The sequence below is a fragment of the Hipposideros armiger genome, unplaced genomic scaffold (genome assembly GCF_001890085.2).
Source record: "Hipposideros armiger isolate ML-2016 unplaced genomic scaffold, ASM189008v1 scaffold_1051, whole genome shotgun sequence".
NCBI lineage: Eukaryota > Metazoa > Chordata > Mammalia > Chiroptera > Hipposideridae > Hipposideros > Hipposideros armiger.
Genome location: NW_017732401.1, coordinates 285,535 through 306,174, shown reverse-complemented (window position 1 = coordinate 306,174; position 20,640 = coordinate 285,535). Strand labels below are relative to the sequence as shown.

At 34.3% G+C, this 20,640-nt stretch overlaps 1 protein-coding gene across 6 annotated transcripts in view; it reads right to left on the bottom strand.

Moving 5' to 3' along the window:
* The window catches only part of KIF20B (kinesin family member 20B), a 72,955-nt gene that overhangs the window by 26,645 nt on the left and 25,670 nt on the right, over positions 1 to 20,640 (bottom strand). For 4 of the 6 annotated variants that reach the window (XM_019631893.1, XM_019631894.1, XM_019631895.1 and 1 more), the window contains exons 18-21: positions 20,247 to 20,366; positions 13,102 to 13,255; positions 3,808 to 5,047; positions 3,328 to 3,466 (exon numbers count right to left, since the gene is read on the bottom strand). In XM_019631893.1, the coding sequence (XP_019487438.1) occupies positions 3,328 to 3,466; positions 3,808 to 5,047; positions 13,102 to 13,255; positions 20,247 to 20,366 (1,653 nt within the window). The remainder of the gene's footprint in view (positions 1 to 3,327; positions 3,467 to 3,807; positions 5,048 to 13,101; positions 13,256 to 20,246; positions 20,367 to 20,640) is intronic. The other 2 variants (XM_019631896.1, XM_019631899.1) reach the window with 1 other exon arrangement.

The window sequence follows — 20,640 nt, the reverse complement described above, 5'->3', positions numbered from 1 at the left end:
TTTGATATAGTTCCTTGAAGTCTATATTATACAACCTGTTCAGCTTTAATCCTACTATGTATATAAAAATAAGTCCCGTTTCTATTACTTAACATTATAACACAAGCATTTCCCCCATATTATCACAAAAACTTAGTACTTAATCACCGTACTTAAATCAGAATCCTGCTAAATATACTGATGATGAATCTGGAAACTTACTTAATCACTAATAAAACAATGGGAAACACAATTTACATATCTCTACACATCATTATAAATGAAGCAATGAACTTAAGCCAAAGCTTCCAGGGTTCAGAGTGCTTACAAAGATGGGGGGGCGAGGGGGGGAGAACCTCTGCTCGCAGTAATGCAGAAGTTACTAGGTCCTCTTCTTAACTACTACAGGCTGAATAGTTGCGAAAATTAGCATTTATTTAATCAGAAAGTCCATATCCATTATTTTTCCATTCATTTTTAATTTACATTAATATATTATTGTGGGAGTTCTCTTATGTTAAATGAAAAATTGTTCCAGAACGTCCATTTCAAGCAGTTTAGAAGAAACTGTCTGTTGAAAACAGCAAAAAATGATAAATAAAAAAAACTGTTGGGGTGGCTGGGTGGTTCAGTTGGTTAGAGAGTGCGCTCTGAGAACAGGGTTGCCGGATTGATTCCCACATGGGCCAGTGAGCTGCACCCTCCACAACTAGACTGAAGACAATGATGTGAGCTGAGCTGCCACTGAGCTGCCAGATGGCTCAGTGGTTAGAGCGCGTGCTCTTAACAAAAAGGCTGCTGGTTCGACTCCTGCATGGGATGGACTGCGCCCCCCACAACTAGACTGAAAACAGCAACTGGATTTGAAGCTGAGCTGCACCTTCCACAACTAAGATTGAAGGACAACAATTTGACTGGGAGCTGATAGGTCCTGGGAAAAACACATTGTTCGCCAATAGTTAAAAAAACACACAAAAAAACTGTTTTTAAATACACTGAGGAAGTAGCAAAAAAAGCAAGAAATACTGAGCTAACAAAAACCTAAGTGAAAGAAGAATCAGAAATAAGTGGAGCACACACTGATGCTGGCTTTTGTTTTAAGGACATTTGCAGAATGAGGTGGTCTGATTTTCAAAAAAATGGTAAAAAAAAAAAAAGTAATGCTATTAAAATAAAGAACTTCAACCACCAAAAGACAATATGAAAACTAGAAGATATTTGCAACATATTTAACTGACAAAGAATTAGATCAACAATAAAGAAATCCTATACAGTGATAAAAAAATAAAAGAACAGCACAATTTAAAAAATATGAACAAATGGATTTCACACAGTGAAAACTGGAATAGACAAATAGTCATTAAAAACATAATTGATGCTGCACTTCATTTGTAATCAGAGGAACGCAATTTCAAACCACAATGAGACACCCCCCTTCACATCTTCTGACACAGCAATTCTACCTGTTGGAATATAAACTCTTGCAAAAGTGTACCATGGTAATGCATAAGAGAGAAACACTGTTTCTAAGGGTGAAGAGAAGGAAACAATCTAAATGGTCAACAGAATGGGTAAATAAATTATAACAAGTCACACAATGGAGTATCACACAGCAGAGAAAGTGATTAATTACAATTATATATATAAATGAATCTCAGGAGTGCTGTGAAAAATAAAAGTCTCAGAAAAATACAATATACTGTTTAGAGATTTTAAAAATATGAATAAAATTATATTTTTAAAAGTTAAGAAATAGAAACAGAAAACAATCAGTATAGTTAACTTCTGTGGGGGTAGGAAACAATAGGAATGGCACCCACAAGCATTTGTTTTATCAATTTCTTTAGACCATACACATTGAAGTATTTTTTTGTAACTACCTCAAAGTAATAAAAAGAAGAAAAACAAACCAATTCTTTAAAATTGTTTCAGCTTTTTAAAAAAAGTCTAAGCACAACACAAAATCAAGCAGTCATAAATGAAAATTGCTAAATTTATGAAAATCAAAATTTGCTCCAAAGCAAAAAGTAACCAGAATCAAAATCAAGAAAAATGGCAAGGGGGTGTGGGTATTTGCAATTCATATTCTTAAAATGCTATTATTTCCTGAATATGTAATAAGCAATAGTAAAAGCAACAACCCAAAGTAAAAAGGCAAAAGATATAGAGTTCACAGAAAAAAAATATACAAACGGCTTTTAAACAAAAAGATGCTCACTTATAATTAGAGAAATGCACATTACAATTAGAGAGACACTATTTACCTGTCAAATTAGGAAATATAAAAAAAGTATGGTAAAATACTACTTTGTGGATAAGGGTATAGAGAAAAACATACTGTCTCATTCACTACTTCTGGCATGTATATTGGCATATTCTATAAAGAGCATAATAAACATAAAAATTAGAAATGTACAAACCAGTGACCCATAAATTCCACTTTTAGGAATTATACCACGGAAAGACTTGCAAATGTTCAGAATTACATTGCTGCATAATTTGAATCAGCAGAAGAGTAGAAACTATCTGAATTGTCCAATAATAGTAGACCAATTAACTAACATAGTCACAAAAAAGCTTCTTTGGAGACTTTTTATATCCTGACATGAAATGACAGTTAAGATATACTATTAGGTGATAAAAACAAGGTGTCTAACAGCACATATAGGATGTTTTAGTTATTTATAGGAAGAGAAAGAAAGCATAGAAGGCAGGAGAAAAAGTAATTGGCAACATTTGATGCCTTGGAGAGAAACTTGATGGCTGAGGGGTGTGGGAGTTTTTTTTCTCACTGTATATTACTTTTGTATATTTTGAATTTTGAATCATGTGATTGTATTTCCTATTTTAAAATTAACATATAATAAAAACTTAATTACAACTGCACTGCGTACTCTCCTATATACTATCTGTGAACATAAGTGTGCTTTCTACTTTAGGGGGGCAATTTGAATTTTAGCAGTTCTTAAAAAAAACCTAAAGATTATAATCCTACATGAGGCACATATTTATTTTTCTTGTCCTTTTTAAAAAAATTAAATTTATTGTGGTGACATTAGTTAATAAAACTACACAGGTTTCAAGTGTACATTTCTATAATACAGCGCCTGTATGTTGTATTGTGTGTTCACCATCCAGCTAGACACATATTTTTTAATGTTGGACATTCTTCAGTTTGTTTAAGCTGACTAAATTATCTTTTGTAAAATAACTGCTCTCTTCGTTTTAAGAAAAATTATGGAGTTGACAAATGTTCTGTTCAATCCTAAAATTAGTATCTAAACTTGATATACAGGGAAAACCATCTTTGTCATTAAAATCGGACACACAATTTTTCAAATAGCCTACCTCCTTCTGTACTTGCTTAATCTGCGTTTTGGCATCGGCCAGTTTTTCTTTCAGCTCAGCATTATCTTCTTCCTTTCTCTGAAGATCTGCTTTCAGATTCTGAGTAAGAGCAGAGCTTGCAGAAAGCTCCTCTTTCAACCTAAAAAAAACACAAACCATTTTTTTACACAAACCACTACTAATCACTTAGGATCATACATGTGAGCTAGTAACAATCTACAAAATCACATCTTTTCAGAAATTTGGAATGTCCAAACCATGAGTGAGTACTTCAGAGAAGATTTCAGATTTTAAAAGATCTTTGCATAGAACTTTTAGTTCCAAAGGTTTACATAAACAAAGTTCAAGTTCTTCCCTCATCATACATGCTATAGTTTACCAGATTAAGTTATGCCCATCTGACTTATTTAAAAGGTACATAAGAAAATCAATAAAATGAATGCTTTGCATATTTTAAATATTTTGGTAACATTAGCTTACTTTTCTGTTTCTCGCCAGTTGGTTTCATTTTCTTCTTCCTTTAATTGAAGAGAATGCTTTGCATCTTGCAAATTATTTGTTAACTGTGTGACTTCTTCTTTCAACTTAACTTCCCTTTCATTTAAATCTTTGATGTTTTTGGTACCGTCCTGAAGATTTGCTTGAAATTCCTTCAGATTTTTTTCCAGCTTTAAGATGATAGATTCCTTTTCCAAAATTTCTTGTTCTAACTTGACTGAACGACTACATTCATCTTTCTGCGTTTCTAAGAGTGCTTCAAGTTCTGTTATTCTCACTTTATAGCCAGTAACATCTTGTGTAAGCTCTGAGAGTGCTCTCTTTCCTTCAGCTACGTGCTGTACTTGAACATCAAGATGAACGTTTTTTTCTTGCAGTTCTTCTTTCAGCTGCTGAATAAGACTTTCTTTTTCTTTTAATAGGTCATCTTGATTTTTATTCTTTCTTGCCTCTGTTTTTAATCTCTTGTTCTCATCCTCATAGCCTTTTACTTCTGCTTGTAAGTTTTCAATTTGTTGTTCCAGTTCCTGGATCTGATGACTTTTTTTGGAGGAGGCCTTTACAATCTCCTTACATTCTTCCCAAATGGCTTCAACACTACAGTGGAAAGAACTTTCCCTATTGAATTCTTGATATTCTTTAACCTGCTTACTTACCAAATAATCATTATCCAAAAGGCGTAATTTCGTATTTGGCAAATTACCCTCTTGAGAGCCGCTTGACAGATCCTGGAGATTGAGTACATCTATGTTTGAAATCTGAGAAACGGAATCAAGCGTTCGTAGTTCATCTATTTTTGCTTGCATTAATTTTATTTGTGAAATATTATTTGTGATGTTTCTTCTAGTGATTTCTATCTCGTTTGACAATTTCATGATCTTTTCTTCCTGTTCTTGATTTATACCTCTCTGTACACGTAATTCAGAAATTGCATTTTCATAATTTGACTGAATTTGTTGTACCTCTGTACTTAAAAAAAAGCTCTTTTTCTCAGAAAAATCAAGTTCCTTCTGCAAACTAACAATCTGTTTATTTAATTCTGCTTTTTCTTCCTTCTCATTTCTAAGTTCATTCTCAACAATGAGTAATCGTGTCTTCAGCTCTTCATTATCACTATTTTCTGGTAAAACTCTAATGTTTTCCTCATCTTCTGAAATGCTCTGTTGCGTTTCTTCACTTTTCTTTTGGTCTTCCGTGATAGTCGGACTAACATGTATAGGTCCTTTAAAAATAGGAAAATTGTTATTAATTTGGCAAACCTTAATAAAACCAAAAAGTTACCAGATAAGCCATTATTCAAACATGTGAAAGCAAACTTTTAATGAAAAACATAAATAAGCTGAGTTAAAAAAAAATAAAAAAACAGTTGCAAAGCATACACAGTGTAAGCTCATTTATGTAAATATCACAGTTCTATAAGTTAATGCAGAGTTAGTAAAGGAAGTGCACCAAAATAACGGTAGCTACATTTGAGAAGGGTTACCAGCTATTTATACTTTTTTTAAATAACTTTCAATATCATTTAAATTTTCCACCACAAATCTTCATTATCATTATAATATGGCAGAGGGAAAAGTCATCACATAATGAGACACCCCAATGCTGACATCCCATAACCTAAAGAACAGTTTTAGAGTACAATTATACGACAGATCTACTAAATCATTGATTTCAAAACTCAGTATGTTAAATTTTCATAGCTGAAATTAGGGGAAAATTGGTTGAAATTCTCGGAAATCTAATGTAGCCTAACCCTTCATTAGCTGTATAACCATCAATAAATTCCTTAATCCTGTGACTGCTTTCTCAAGTATAAAATGGAAATAATAATACTACCACCTATATTGAGTTATTGTGAAGATCAAGATAATAAATGAGCTTAGAATATTGTTTTGGGATACAGTCAGCTATTATTAGAACCTGAAAATCTGTACAGAAGAGTTAAGTTAATTAATACTGAATAAAAGCTTGCCTTTTTTCAGGGTTAATATCTACATTTCTATAACAAGAATTTTTCTACCTGCCCTACTTAGTCTACAGGATAGTGGGAAGAGGCCCAAACGGTTAATAGATAATGTAGGTTACAGCATTTTGTAAATGTTACATAAATAGAAGAATTTTAACTCTCATACCCGGTATAGATTAAACTATGCACAGCGTAGATGCACTATTAGCTAAAACTTAATTCTTAACATTCATTTTGACAAATTAACTCACCTCACTCAACTGTCAAGTAAAACTTATGTTCAAGGATTTCTCCTAGATTGTACGATTAAATCTTGAAACATAATTTTCAATCCTCTTGATACAGAAGTTTATCTTTTTAGGTTTTCATACAATTTCCATTACTGTGGGTCTGATCAGTATCTCACATCCTAGAAAACTTACTTCAAAACATTAAGAATCTGACGCTATGGAGTTTTAAGTTTTTTTTTCCTGTTCTATTTCACTTCAAGATTTGATGTTTATATGTGAATTTTCTACACAACAGTGCTCTGTCCATATATCCTTTTGATCTTCCTTCACTCCCCTACTGACCTATCTGTTGATTCACCTATATTAAGTGTGTAAGATTCAAATTCCTCATGCTTAAAGGTCCCAGATATAACATGAAGTAAAAGCAGTACCAATCCACAAAAGCAAAAGACAGTTATAAGGGAGGGTTAGCCTGAAATCCTCCTCGTTAAGAAACCTGTTACTTTTAGTTGGTATATGTCCAATGATTATAAAAAGTATATTTTACAATTATTTTCTCTTTAGTGAGTCCCCATGTTATGCTATGCATAGCAGTACATTGTACTGCAGTAATGTTTGTCATTCTCATCTATTAGATTCCAAATTCTCTTATTAATCTTTATATACCTAGGATAATAATCCTAGACAAAATTTTTTTTAATTTAGCAACATCATGTATGTTCTCCTTTTCTATCTCTAAGACATCTATCTCTATACCAGAAAAAATATAATTTTGCAATCAGTAATCTATTTTGGTTCTGGATATGTGCAAATTAATCATGTGGCATGCCTCAGTTATACTTTTACATTTAAAATTTTAAGGTACACTCTTCACAACATCTTTTTTACAACAGTGATTCTCCACAGTTTTACTGGGCAGAATTACCAAGGGAGCTTATTAAAATGCAGATTCCTGGGAACAATACCAAATAAAAGAAAAGAAAAGAAAAGAAAAGAAAACCAGGGGCCAATAACCCTGACGAATATAGATGCAAAAATCCTCAACAAGGTATTAGCAAACCAAACTGAACAGTACCCTAAAAGGATCATCCACCAAGATAAAGTGGGGTTTATCCCAGGAATGCAAACATGCTTCAGCATCTTCAAATCAATAAATGTGATACAAAATGTGATATTCCACATTAACAAATTGAAGGATAAAAATCACATGATCACCTCAATAGATATAGAAAAACTATTTAACAATATTCAACATCATTCATGATAAAACCACTCAAAAAAATGTGCATAGAGGAAACATAACTCAACAGAATAAAGGACAAGACCATAGCTAAGAGCATACTGAACAGAGAAAAGATGAAAGCTTTTCCACTAAGATCAGAAACAAGACAAAGATGCCCACTCTCACCAGTTCTATTCAACAAAGTACCAGAAGTCCTAGCCAGAACAGTTAGGTAAGAAAAATAAGTCATCTAAATTGAAAAGAAAGATAATTGTCCATTCGCTGACATGAACTTATATACGGAAAATCCTAAAGATCCCACCAAAAAAAACCTGGTAAAACTCATAAAATAATTCAGTAAAGTTTCAGGATACAAAATCAATATATAAAAACCTGCTGCATTTCTATTCATTAACAACAAACTATTGGAAAGAGAAATTAAGAGAACAATCCCATCAAAAAGAATAAAATACTTAGGAATAAACTTAACCAAGGAGGTGAAACATCTGTACACTGAAAACAATAAAACACTGGTGAAAGAAATCGAAAAGAACACAAATAAAGGGATATTCCATGTTCATGGATTGGAAGAACTAACCTTATTAAAATATCCATACTACCCAAAGCAATCTTCAGATTCATTGCAATCCCTATCAAAATTCCAACAGCATTTTTTTACAGAAATTAAAAAAAAATTATGAAATTCCTAGAAGAAAACATAAGCGGTAAACCTCCTTGACATTGGTCTTGGTGATTTATTAGATTTGACACCAAAAGCAAAGACAGTATGGGGCCAGCCATGTGGCATGTTGGTTGAGAGTTGCCTTGGGAGCGCTGGCTCTGCGCAGCAGGGCCATGGTTGGGATCCCACATGAGGGCCAGTGACGCTGGGATGGTGAACAACAGCTCGACCTGGAGCCGTGCTGCCGTGAGTCGCCAGCAATGGCGTAGGCTGGCAGCGGGGCTACAGTGGGCTGCCGTGAGCTACTGTGAGTGGCCGGCAGCCAATGTGAGCTGCTGGCAGCTGGCGTGAGCTGCTGTGAGCCACCGTGAGCAGCGGTCCAGTGGCCGGTGACCGACTACCTAACCCGGGAAAAGCGAAATGATCACAATACCAACATAGGCCAGTGGCGCGACGTCCTCCACAACTAGACTGAAGAACAAAAGGACAGCAACCTGTCTGTTCCCCTTCCCTGATTTCCCAACGCTGTTCCCTCCTACAATTCCCCAATAAAAAATCTTAAAAAAAAAAAAAGCAAAGGCAGTACAAGCAAAAACAAACAAGTGGGACTACATCAAGCTAAATAGCTCTGCACAGCAAAGGAAACCATCAACGAAATGAAAGGCAACTTCCAGAATGGGAGAAAATATTTGTAAATCATATATCCAATACCAGGTTAACACCCAAAATATACAAAGAACTCATATAACACAGCAAAAAAAAAAACCATGACCCAATTAAAAAATGGACAAAGTGGGCCGGCCAAGTGGCACGTTGGTTGAGAGCTGGCTTGGGACACCAGAGGGCCCCGGTTCGAATCCCACATATGAGGGCCAGTGACACTGCCCTCTACAGCTAAGATGCTGAACAACAGCTCAACCTGGGGCTGGGCTGCCGTGAGTCGCTGACAACGGTGTAGGCTGCAGCCCCTGCTGCAGTGGGTTGCCATGGGCTACTACTGTGTGTAGCCAGCAGCCAGCGTGAGCAGCCAGCAGCCACAGTGAGCAGCCGTCCAGAAGCCAGCGACTGATCTGCCTTGCCCGGGAAGAGCGCAATGATGGTGCCAACTTGGGCCAGTGAAGCAACATCCTCCACAACTAGACTGAAGAACAAAAGGACAGCAACTTGTCTGTTCCCCTTCCCCCAATTCCCCAATAAAAAAATAATAAAAAAATAAAAGAAAATAGGACGAAGAACCTGAGTATGTATTTTTCCAAAGACATACAAACAGATACATGAAAAGGTGCTCAATGTCACTCATCTTCAGGGAAATGCATATCAATACTACAATAAGGTATCAGCTGACACCCATTAGAATGCTATTATCAAAAAGACAAGAGATAATAAATACTAGCATAGATGTGAAAAAAAGAGAACACTTGTGCCTTGTTGGTGGGAATGTAAACTAGTGTTGCTTCTATGAAAACAGTGTAGAAGTTGCTCAAAGAATTAAAAATAGAACTACCATATGATCCTACAATCCCACTTCTGGGTATATATCCAAAGGAAATGAAATCCCTATCTCCAAGAGCTATCTGCACCCACATGTTCACTGAAGCACTATTTACAATAGCCAAGACATGGAAAGGACCTAAGCGTCCATCAAATGAACAACAACAACAAAAAATGTGGTGCGTATGTGTGCATCACACACACAATGGAATATTATTCAGCCTTAAAAAAGGCTATCCTGCCATTTGCCACAACATGGCCAAACCTGGAGGACATTATGTTATGTGAAATAAGCAAAACAGAGAAAGACAACTACTGCATGGTATCAGTTATATGTGGGGGGTGGAAAGGTCAAGTTCATAAAACTAGAGAGTAGAATGGTTGTTGCCAGGATCTGGGGGGAGAAATAGGGACAGGCTGGTAAAAGGGTACAAACTTTCAGTTGTAAGATAAATAACATCACAGGACCTAATGTATAACATGGTGACTACAGTTGATAATACTGTATTGAATAATTGAAATTTGCTTAAAGAGCAGAGCTTGAGTATTCTCACCAAGAGAAAACAAGGTAAATATGCGAGGTGATGGATATGTTAATGGTGGGATGGTAGGAATACTTTCATAATGTATATCAAATCATCATGTTTTACAGTTTAAATATATTACAATATAATTTGTCAATTATACCTCAATAAACCTGGAAAAAAAAATCACAGCTTTCTGAAGATACCTGATTTGTCCCCTGTGAGAGTATGCCCCGCCCAAAAATCACTGTGTAATTGAGAATCTCACCTCCCTACTTCATCCAAGAATTTATCCAGTTTTACTTTCCACTGTATATATGCAAAAACAAGCTGTAGTGTAAGTTTTAATTTTTCAAATACAACTGTCTTTTCCTTGACCCAACTGTCTAAATGCTGTTGGGCAGCTGTAATTGTGTGATACATTATGAGATTCCAACCTCTCTTTTCTTTAATACAGACTAATTTTAAAAGCTCCTTGAACAAGGTTTTATTATCTGTAACTTACATTGTGTATCCTGCCTCACAGAGGATGGGAGAAACATGGCATTACCCCTGCTGTATAGCCGCACTTTCTTCGATTCTGTTTATTCTAAGGGTTCCAGTGACTCTGGAATCTTAAAGATTTGCTCTTATTACCTTTACAACAAACTCGCCCACTTATTCTTATGAATGTTTTAAAAATAATTTTCAACCAATGTATTATTTTCCATCTGACTGTCTCTCAGCATCTTACAATACAAAGTTGTAAGTCATCCCAAAGTGAAATAACGCCGTCTCCTCCACTGGTTCAGACTTCTGCTCTACTTTCCATTTAATGTAATTCTTTACTTATGATATTTTCACACCTATGAATCATGAGTGGAAATGATTAATTGAGAAAACTAAAGATGCTGTTAAAGAGTCCTGGATTTTTTTTTCATAACTTGGAAATAAAAAAAAATTCTCTTCCCTTTAAAAAGACAAGTTATAAAAATGTCTGAACCCTTTATTAGGAGAGATGGGATCTCAGCAAATTAATGACAACAATCAGAAATTCAGAGCTCACAAATAGATCCCAACTATCCTGAATGAACAGATTTGTGTCATGCATGCTATTTGGATAGTTTCTAAACACTGAAGTAAATACAGAAAGTTTCTGTGATCATGTAATGTTGTTCCCTTAATTTCACTATAATCTAAAAACAGGATATACAGGGTGATCACTCTGTAAATTCCATAATGTCTAACTACTGTGTTGTACAGCTGAAACTAATATAATATTGTATGTCAATTCTAATTGAAAATTTTTAAAAAGAACCAGAATAATTATACAACATAAGATAAATCAAACTAATTTGTTTTGTACCTGATTTTTTTTTCTTATATCCATACTATTTTTTCAGAAAATTAAAAATGTTTTATATCAAAAGATTTATAGACCATATTCAGGACAGCCTTGTCGGGGAGAAATTAAAATATGAGTCCAGCAATAAAGATGGGAAAAACTAAAGTATCTACAGCTTACTTAAAAAAAGAAACATAAACAATTAGAAAAGAATACAATTAAAAGTTTAATTCAATATTTACATTACATTCAACCTATAGTTATACTGCTTATTATAGTTTGTTGTAAAAAATCAGCTTTGATTGAAAAATTACAACAGAATTGTAAACTCGACAGAGTGTATCGTATCTCTGGCTTGTCTCCTGTATCACTATCTGGAAGCTTATTTGTTGGACGGTTTACATGGTTACCAGCTTCCCCAAAGTACAGACACAGTGACCGCAAAGAAGTCAACTTCACTTTCATAATAACTTTGTATTCCCTTTTAAGAACAGAAAACAAACTTGCGTGAAACTATCAAACCCCTGATCCTATCCGAGTGGATATAGGTGTCACATATTTATGGTCAGGAGAGTTTTTAGTAGCAGGCAAGGTGAAGGACACTGGTTATAGCTATGATTTTCAAATGATCCCTTATGTAATCCCTATAGTTTCTAATAAGATGAATAATCAAGAAATAGCCAAAGTAGATGTGATTTTTAAGAAGAAATAAAAATATTATGTTATGTTACCAAAACTTATTTAAATCTACCTACATCCAAATTATTTAGAGCTAACAACTACAATTCCTAAGTAATCTTCTTTGTGAATGGGTTACCTTTAGGATTAGCCACATTGTGTGTGTAACATTTGCTCCTGGCAACTTCCACTTCCTAGTTATCTATTGATCCTACATTATCAACTAGTCTATGGCACTGACCGAAGTGAACAAGAGAGGAACAGTGCTATGGAAATCAAAGCAAGGTTATTCCCCCAATAGCAAAGCAGCCTTCCTTCAATGGGTAACAGAAGGTATATGCATATTAGTGTTGAGCTATTAGCTCACACAAGCACTGTGTATCCTATAAACCATGTATCTAAAGCAATATTATCCTTTAAGGTACCCACTTTTGAAAACATTCATTTCACTAAGGTTCTATAAAGTGTTTATTATGTTGATGTATTAACCAACTGTTTTCATTCTAGACAACCTTGGGAGGCAGGCAGTATTTTACTAATGACCAAAGAAGATTTAACTTGCCCATTTTTCTCAAGGTGAAGCAGCTAGTCACATAAAGCTAATGTACTTTCTCTTAGAGAGCTGTAACTCCCTGTATCATGCTACAAAAGTTTTCCAAAAGAAGTAATGAATAGCTTAGAGAGAATGTAAAAGTTGATATGTTCTTCCACATAAACAGAGAGATATAGCAGACTAAGTATTCACCCATGTTTTTAGTATTTCTATAGTAAATAAAAGAACATTTGTCTTTAGTAATATTTAGCTCAGTCTTCCTGTCAAATGTCCTTTACTCCAAATGATTAAAGAATGCAAAGGAAGAAAACAATGTGGAGAGATTTTTGCATAAAAGGTACTATAATTATCAAGATGAAAGTGATATGTTTTAACTATTATAACCACAGAAGTAAAATAAAAATATATTTATTATAATAAAAACAGCTTTAAATACACCCATCCTCTAGACAGTCCATAACATGTTAGCATAAATATTAGTGACTTTTAGATTTCCTCAGGATTTTTTCCTTAGACAAGTATATTTTTTTCCATGTGCAACTTTTCTGTTTACTGGATTAGGAATTAGCTTTCTTAAAGGCCTCTTGTTGGCAAATGAAGTGGTACCTTTCTTTGCTGGTGGTTCATCTTGTTGAAATTCATTTTCATTTAATCTTTTTCTTCCTGAGTAAGTCTTAGTTTTGTAGTCCTTAGGCATTTCGACTGTTTCATTACAAGACAAATCATTGTTTATTATTGAAGATGATGTACCAGCCTTGTCCTAAAGTAAAATAAATTCAGATTAGTTTATGTACAGAAAGTTATAATAAACACAAAAAATACATAATGTTTCAACAGTGTACCATAAAAATTTTATTTTCAAATTTGTTAAAACATTTTAAGTTATTTTTTAAATCTTACCCTAAAACAATTGATGGCTCTGGCAAATGAGTAATATTAACTAATATGTACACTCATTGAGGACAAAAATACTTGTCTTAAAATCAGTTAAACAGACCACTGCACTATACACCTGAGGCTGAAACTGAATAATATTGTATGTCAACCATAATTTAATATATATAGTCACAGGATATGGAATACAGCATAAGAAATAGAGTCAATGGAACTGTAATAGATATACACGATGTCAGAGGGGTAACAGATTGAGAGACGGGGGTTATCACTTTGTGAGTGATGAAATGTCTAACTATTACATTGTTTTGTACACCTGAAACTAAAAGTAAAATAATAAAAATCAGTTAAACATAGCTTCACCCTGATATCAAAAAATCAAATTCATCTTTAGATTTCCTAAGGTGATATGGTGGGTTACAAACTTATTTGGAGATAACTTTAGAACCCTAAAACACCTACCCTTACGTCACATTCATAATGTGCTTTGAAAAGAAAAATACAAAAACACTGTGACAAAACTGTTTCTTATAGATACCTTTATGTACAATCTTGAAGTCCCACTCTAGAAATTCAACAATTGTTTTGTTTTATAACCAAAGCCTCTCAAAGTAGTCTTATCTTACACTTTAAGAACTCCCAGAAAAGGTTTTCACCTTAGCCTCTAGCCTATCAGATTCAAACATACAGTCTACATATAGCTTTAAAATTGAGCTCCTAGTTTATCTAAATGATAAAAATCATTTAGATTTTTATTAAGGCAAACACTATGCCTCCCTAAAAAGCTAGCAGAGAAGAGGTATAGCACAGTCTTATCCAGAAAAACGAAGGGTGCAACTCAGCAATTAAGTGCAAGTCTGTAAAGTAATCAATGGCATGGTAAAAGCAGGGATTTTTTTTGTTTTTTAATGTAGAGATTACTTAAATCCCTATATACTGGTAGCAATCTATTTTGGTAGAAAAAAAGTGTATGAAAAAAACAAAATGCATTTTAGATTATAAAATTAGCAAACATTTTATTCTGAGGAGATATAGATGAAATGGATGTTTAAAATCATAAAGTAATGGATTATTTACAGGGGAAAAAAGCACCCTAAACAGAGAATGTCATGAAGAACAACCACCATTTTTTCTCACTACTAGTACCTTGGTGTCAATAATAAATAACAAAATCTTGGGATAAACAGATCACACCTCTGACAGAGCTTGAGAATTTTCAACTTCATGACATGTTCAAGTTGTCTCCTTGCCCCCACTATAACCCATCATAATGACCTGATCATTTTTTCTCCTTCAAGTTATACAATCTTTACCAAAAACAAACAAACAAACAAACAAAAAACTATCCTCGACAACTTATAGTATTTGAAAGGAGTGTTCTCTGCCCCTAGGTTATGCTTGGCTGGAAGGATGATAAAGAACCACTATTCAAACTAAACTTTTTCATCATTAGAAAGAGTCTGCTTTCAAGACAAGTTTTACAACAGTGATTGTAGATCAAGTTTATCAGCACAGTCAAGTTAAGTTGCAAACACTTTGCATTTATTTAGGTATTTATGTGAACAATTGGGCACTGTTTTAAGTTAGTTGATAACAGGGTCTAGAGCCTATCTAAAAAGTTTATTCATAAGCCAGAGCTATTAAATTAGGAATATTGCTTATTTTATATTGCTTTTATACTATTACTTAAATATTACTAACATGTTATGGTATGCAAACATACTACAGAAATATAATTACTTGTTAAATAAATTTCCAACAATTTTCTTCTAAGTTGTAGTCACCACAATGATGGCTTTTCTTTTGCTAGTTTTTATTTTCCTTCACCAAACCAAAGATCCGACAAAATCCGAATCAAGTTGTCAGAGCAAAAGCATGCAGTAAATAACCAAATAAAAAGTAATTCAGTTACTTGAAAAGTCAAACCCCAAGTCCCAAAAAGTTTACCTCCCATATTTCACAAATCAGTTTTCTCTTCTTAATCCCCACCACCACTACCCAACTACCCTAAATCAAAGTCCTTATCAATGATCACGGGAATTTTTCCAAGAGGCTTCTAACTGGTCTCTCTAATTCCACCTCAATCCCATTCTCCAAGTTTCTAAAAACATCCACTCAAAATAAATCAACTTTGCTACTCCTCTCCTTAAAATCAGTGACTCCTCACTGCCTATAGACTCCTTAATGCAGTATTTAAGGCCTTCTACCATCTTACCCCAATCTACTATTACCTGTCTCACCTCTCACCCCTCCTTGCTTCAAACTTTCTTCCTGAACAATAAATCGCATGCACTTTCCTCCTGACTAAGGGGCTTCTCATTTGCATGACTGTGTGCACTCTGACTCCTACACCGGGAAGGTCAGTTTATCTTCTAGTCACTTGTCGCTACAAACTGCACTCTTTGCTTACTTGGCTAAATTTTAATCACCCTTTAAGGCTCACCATGATCATTTTCATCTCGTTTATTCTCTAAACCCCCATGTATTCTCAGGTCCTTGCACATGTTGACTATCACTGTACACTTCATTATTATAATGTTTCTGTGGTTTCTCTCTTATGGGAGAGTTGTTAAGGGTAGCTTTTATTAATATATATAATTCCCAGAATCTAGGCTAGTACTTGGTACACAGTAGATACTCAGTAAATGTTTNTAAGTACTCCCCAAGTACTAATACTCTGCTCACAATCTTTCACAAGATGATTGAAACATCAAGCCTGAATGAACAAGTGGTAAATGGACTCCAGAGCATGTTTAACTCTCCTACCACCTAATGTTATTAACTATTTCATTCCGTCATTAAAGTCATGTTTAGGGGTTACAAAGTTTCAGTATAAAATTACATCTTTTCCATTTTTATTTACATAGAGCAACCCCACCTACATTTTTCAATTGGATCAGCTACTAACTCCACCTATTTGAAGGTGGTTACAAATAAGGATGGGGTAAGGCTTGGAATCCTATTGTGTTGGGTTAACTTTGAAGTATTCAGAACATGTTTAGTTTTTTATTCATTTCCTACATCTGTCACCTGAAAAGGCCTAGAAACAAGGACATCCTAGAAATAAGCTTACCCAGCACCCAGACTTGGTTTCTAAACACCATCCCCAATTAAAACAGGGATCCTTGGAGAAAAAGCCTAAGAAAAGATTCAAGTCTCTTTCAGCTAAAGTAATACTAAGTTCTCAAACGATGTAAGTTACACCAAAATTGCAGAGGAACCAGTCTAAAAAGGATACCGCTGGTCAAATCTGGGATGATTTAAGCATCAAAATGAATTGCATAAAGACTTCCTGATTTTGATTCATTGTACTGTGCTTCTAATGTCTTCGTGCTGAGGAAACAGAATTGAGTAAAGGAGCATGATGCCTTCAACTTTGTCCAAGTTTTTAAAAAGTGTATATGTATGCATAAGAATATAAATGTAGCAAAATCAGTAAGTGGTGATTTAAGTATAGATCACAACTATTATAATTTGAGAAGTTGAAACATCAATAGAGGCACTGTCTCCTTCACTCCCCCAAATCATGAAATTTGACTTGAAGAGGATTCATAGTAGACAACCCTGAAAATCCATTATTTTAAGAGGAAATTCACCCCTTGCTTTTGACAAGGTAGACTACTTCAGACCTAGCCTCTAAATAGCCCTGAGGCCTGGAGCATAAATGTTTTAAACTTCAAATGGCTCTTATTAGTCTATCATATCTTAGTTTAAAAATTATCTTCATGGAGAGGTCCATCCCACCTAAAATACTCTGAACAGGTGGTTTTCCGTGGTTTAAACCCTTTAAAAAGATTTCCATGGCTGTCTTCATAGCTTGGCCCCTTGTATTTCCACCCATTCTTTCAATACCCTGAATTGTCCTACTTAAGGACGACCTTCATTTGTCTCCTCCAGTATCTTCACCTGAACTGCTCTGTGCTCAGAGGCTCCATTCCATCCCTCACTACACAAGTTCCTACACTTTCTCGAAATTCCAGCTAAAAGCTCACACAAACTGAGTATTTTTGGCAGAAACTATTTTACCACTCCATGAAAAGTTCAGATCCAAACTGCCTAACTTCAGTATGAATGACAAAATTATGAGTATTAATACCATTAACTCTAGCCGAAATCTGTCAATTTCTGGCACTATTTTTGGTTATTTGTCCCCAGTTCCTCTCCTTGCTTTTAAGTTTAAAATACATGAAGAACTAAACAGCACTGCTTTTATGTTAAGCAACATTTTATCCTGAGTTTCAAAATTAAACAACTGGATTAAGGACTTCTTTCCTGTGGTCAGTTTATTATCTCTAAATTGTTATACTGTTTCTCATTTATTTTATACTTAAGAATATTAGTCAATAACTTTTTTAAACTGAAAAACCTGGAAGTACAGTATGTCAAACAGAAGAAACACAAGATACAAAGCACGCTGCACTTTTTAAAAATATAATTAACTGAATACATCAATTAAAATTTCTCATGGATAAACACTTATCCTTAAATAATTCACATTCCAACAAAGATGTTTTCATTTCTCTGAAGTGGTCCTTAATCAGTCCAAGAACTTGTTTTTTTGCTCAAGTTATAGTTTAATACCTGGATTTTGAAACCAGTATACAAAATCACTATACAATGATTAAATTAAGCTCAGTTAATTTCACTGTTATCATTCACATTTTCTATTAGAGACTTAGTGCTTTAAGTAGCAAATTATCTAAATAATGAACACGTTAAGCTGATTAAATAATGAACACGTATTTTCAAAACAAAATCCAGTTTACAATTACCAAATATATATATACAGTGCAGATTTGTTAAAAAACTAAATTAGCGGGTTGCTTTGATTAGATATTCTGTGCTGATTTTTTTTTTTGTACCCAGAGCTCATTTGAACACAGCTGAACTTAAAAATTTTTTTAACCTAAAGATAGAATTCCATTTTAAATGACCTTAAAGTAGCAAAACCACTACTTTTATTTTTTTCATTCCTTTAGGAAATAGCTATTGCCAAAGTGAAGGAGTAAACACTGTTTCGTCTTGTTATATAAAGGTGATGTGGTTTGCAGAGGAATTGTTCTCTTAATAAAGTTGGAGTTTCAAGGGTTATCAGTGTTCATCTATGCTATCTCTCCAGTTCCAAAATGGTTCTATTCCATTTTAGAAATTTGAAATATGTAATTTGAAATCCTTAATAAAATTTGCATTTAATTTTATAAAATGTACTGGTGATATTTTGGGTGTTTTTTTTTGTTTTTTTTTTGTTTTAAGTGACTGCTTTTTTTTGGAAGAACACAGAGTAGAGATGTTTAGAATAGGTGGCCTGTAAATTTCAAATGAAGAGTAAATGTTTCTTGACTAAAGTAAATTATTTCATGCTTCTCATCCTTACTCTCTACCTTATTACAAGGGTGTTTCTCCCAGTTAGGTACAGACGTCAGCAGATTGATAATGCATCTAATAAATGCACAAAAAAAGGCCCGCTACCAGAGATTAGACAAAAGATAAGCCACTGTTCCACAAAGCTTCTTATTTACCCCTGTAATAGTCAAAGCCCACCTAATGTGGAGGTGATTCAGGGAATGTGGGTGGGTATCAGAGCTTGACTGTCAAAACACAAAGGAGGGGTCAACAGTCATTTTATATAAGATAACAACTCCTGCTTCTTCTAGTCAAAGAAAAGATAAACAAAAGCACCTCTAAACAAAAAAAGAGGTTTGGCTCTTAGGTTACTCAACTTATTATGTTATTACCACATATTTTACCATTTCTACTTAAAAAATAACTTGAAGGAGCTTACAATAAAAAACATAAAAGAAACCAAAAACAATTGTTTAAAAAAAAGAAAAGGTAATCATCCTAGGCTAAATTAACTGAATATGAAATTTCTTAAATTTATAATTATGAAACCTTTAAAGGCTTTACATGCCACAGTAAATAATGTAATTTTTAAAGAAAATATCCTTGCTATTAAGCATATGGAACATTAGTTAAAATGCATATAATAAAAAACAAGAATCTAAGGAAAAAACCTAATTCCAAGGCAGGCCGAGTGGTGCGTTGGTTAGGAGTTGCCTTGGGAAGCCAGCTCCAAGCAGCAGGGCCCGGGTTAGGATCACACATGAGGGCCAGTGACGCTGCGCCCTCTACAGCTAAGATGGCGAACAACAGCTCAACCTGGAGCTGGTCTGCCATGAGTCGCCGGAGACGGTGTAGGCTGCAGTGGGACTGGCTGGCAGCTGGCGTGTGCTTTCGTGAACTGCCATGAGCCACCGTGAGCAGCTGTCCAATGACTGGCAAGCGACTGCCTCACCAGGGAAGAACGCAATGATAATACCAACATGGGCCAGTGAAGCAACGTCCTCTACAACTAGACTGAAGAACAAAAGGACAGCAACTTGTCTGTTCCCCTTCCCCAATTCTCTAACACTGTTCCCCTCCCTCAATTCCCCAATAAAATCTTTTAAAAAACTCCAAAAAACCTAATTCCAATGAATTTCATTTATAGTTCTACAGATAGATATAAATAGATTAGAGATAGAGACAGGGATCTTTATGATCTGTGGATATCCAAGCATATCAAAGTTCCTTTCACCCCATGGTTCCCCTCCAACTAGCTGAGGCTTAAGCTTGCAAGGATTACAAATTCTTCTCTTCTCACATTTTTCTATATTATGTTCTAAGAGGTCAAATGCTCTCTTTTAAGTTTACAAAACCACAGATTTACAAAATAGTAAATTGAATTCAACACCAGAATAAACAATTCCACATTCTTTGAAAAGGAGTCTTAGTTATTTAAACTATTTTAAATTATCTTATTTTGAACCAAAACATACTTAATGTAATTTATAATGCAGACAAAGTTAAATTCTTACACTGCTTCTAAATGTGTCTTCCAAATGAAACTTTAGGTTCTGAAAGTTGCTGATAGCATCCTCTTTTTGATCAATCATATCTTTCAATTCTTGAATTCTTTGATTCTGCATAATTATTTTCTTTGAAAAGAAGAAAAGTAGCAATGTTTAGTAAATATATTTTAAGATAACTAAAATGAAAATATGACGCAATTTTATTGGGTAAGAAGCATATTGGGTAAGAAGAATCTGGAATCAGACTGTCCTGGCTTGAACCCTAGCTTCTCTACCTTCTAGTTGTGGAATCCTGGGAAAGTTATTTAATGTCTCTGTAAAAGTAAAAAATAATAGTATCTATTGTACATAAATAAAGTTGTTCTGGGATTTAAATGAATTAGTATATGTAAAGCACTTA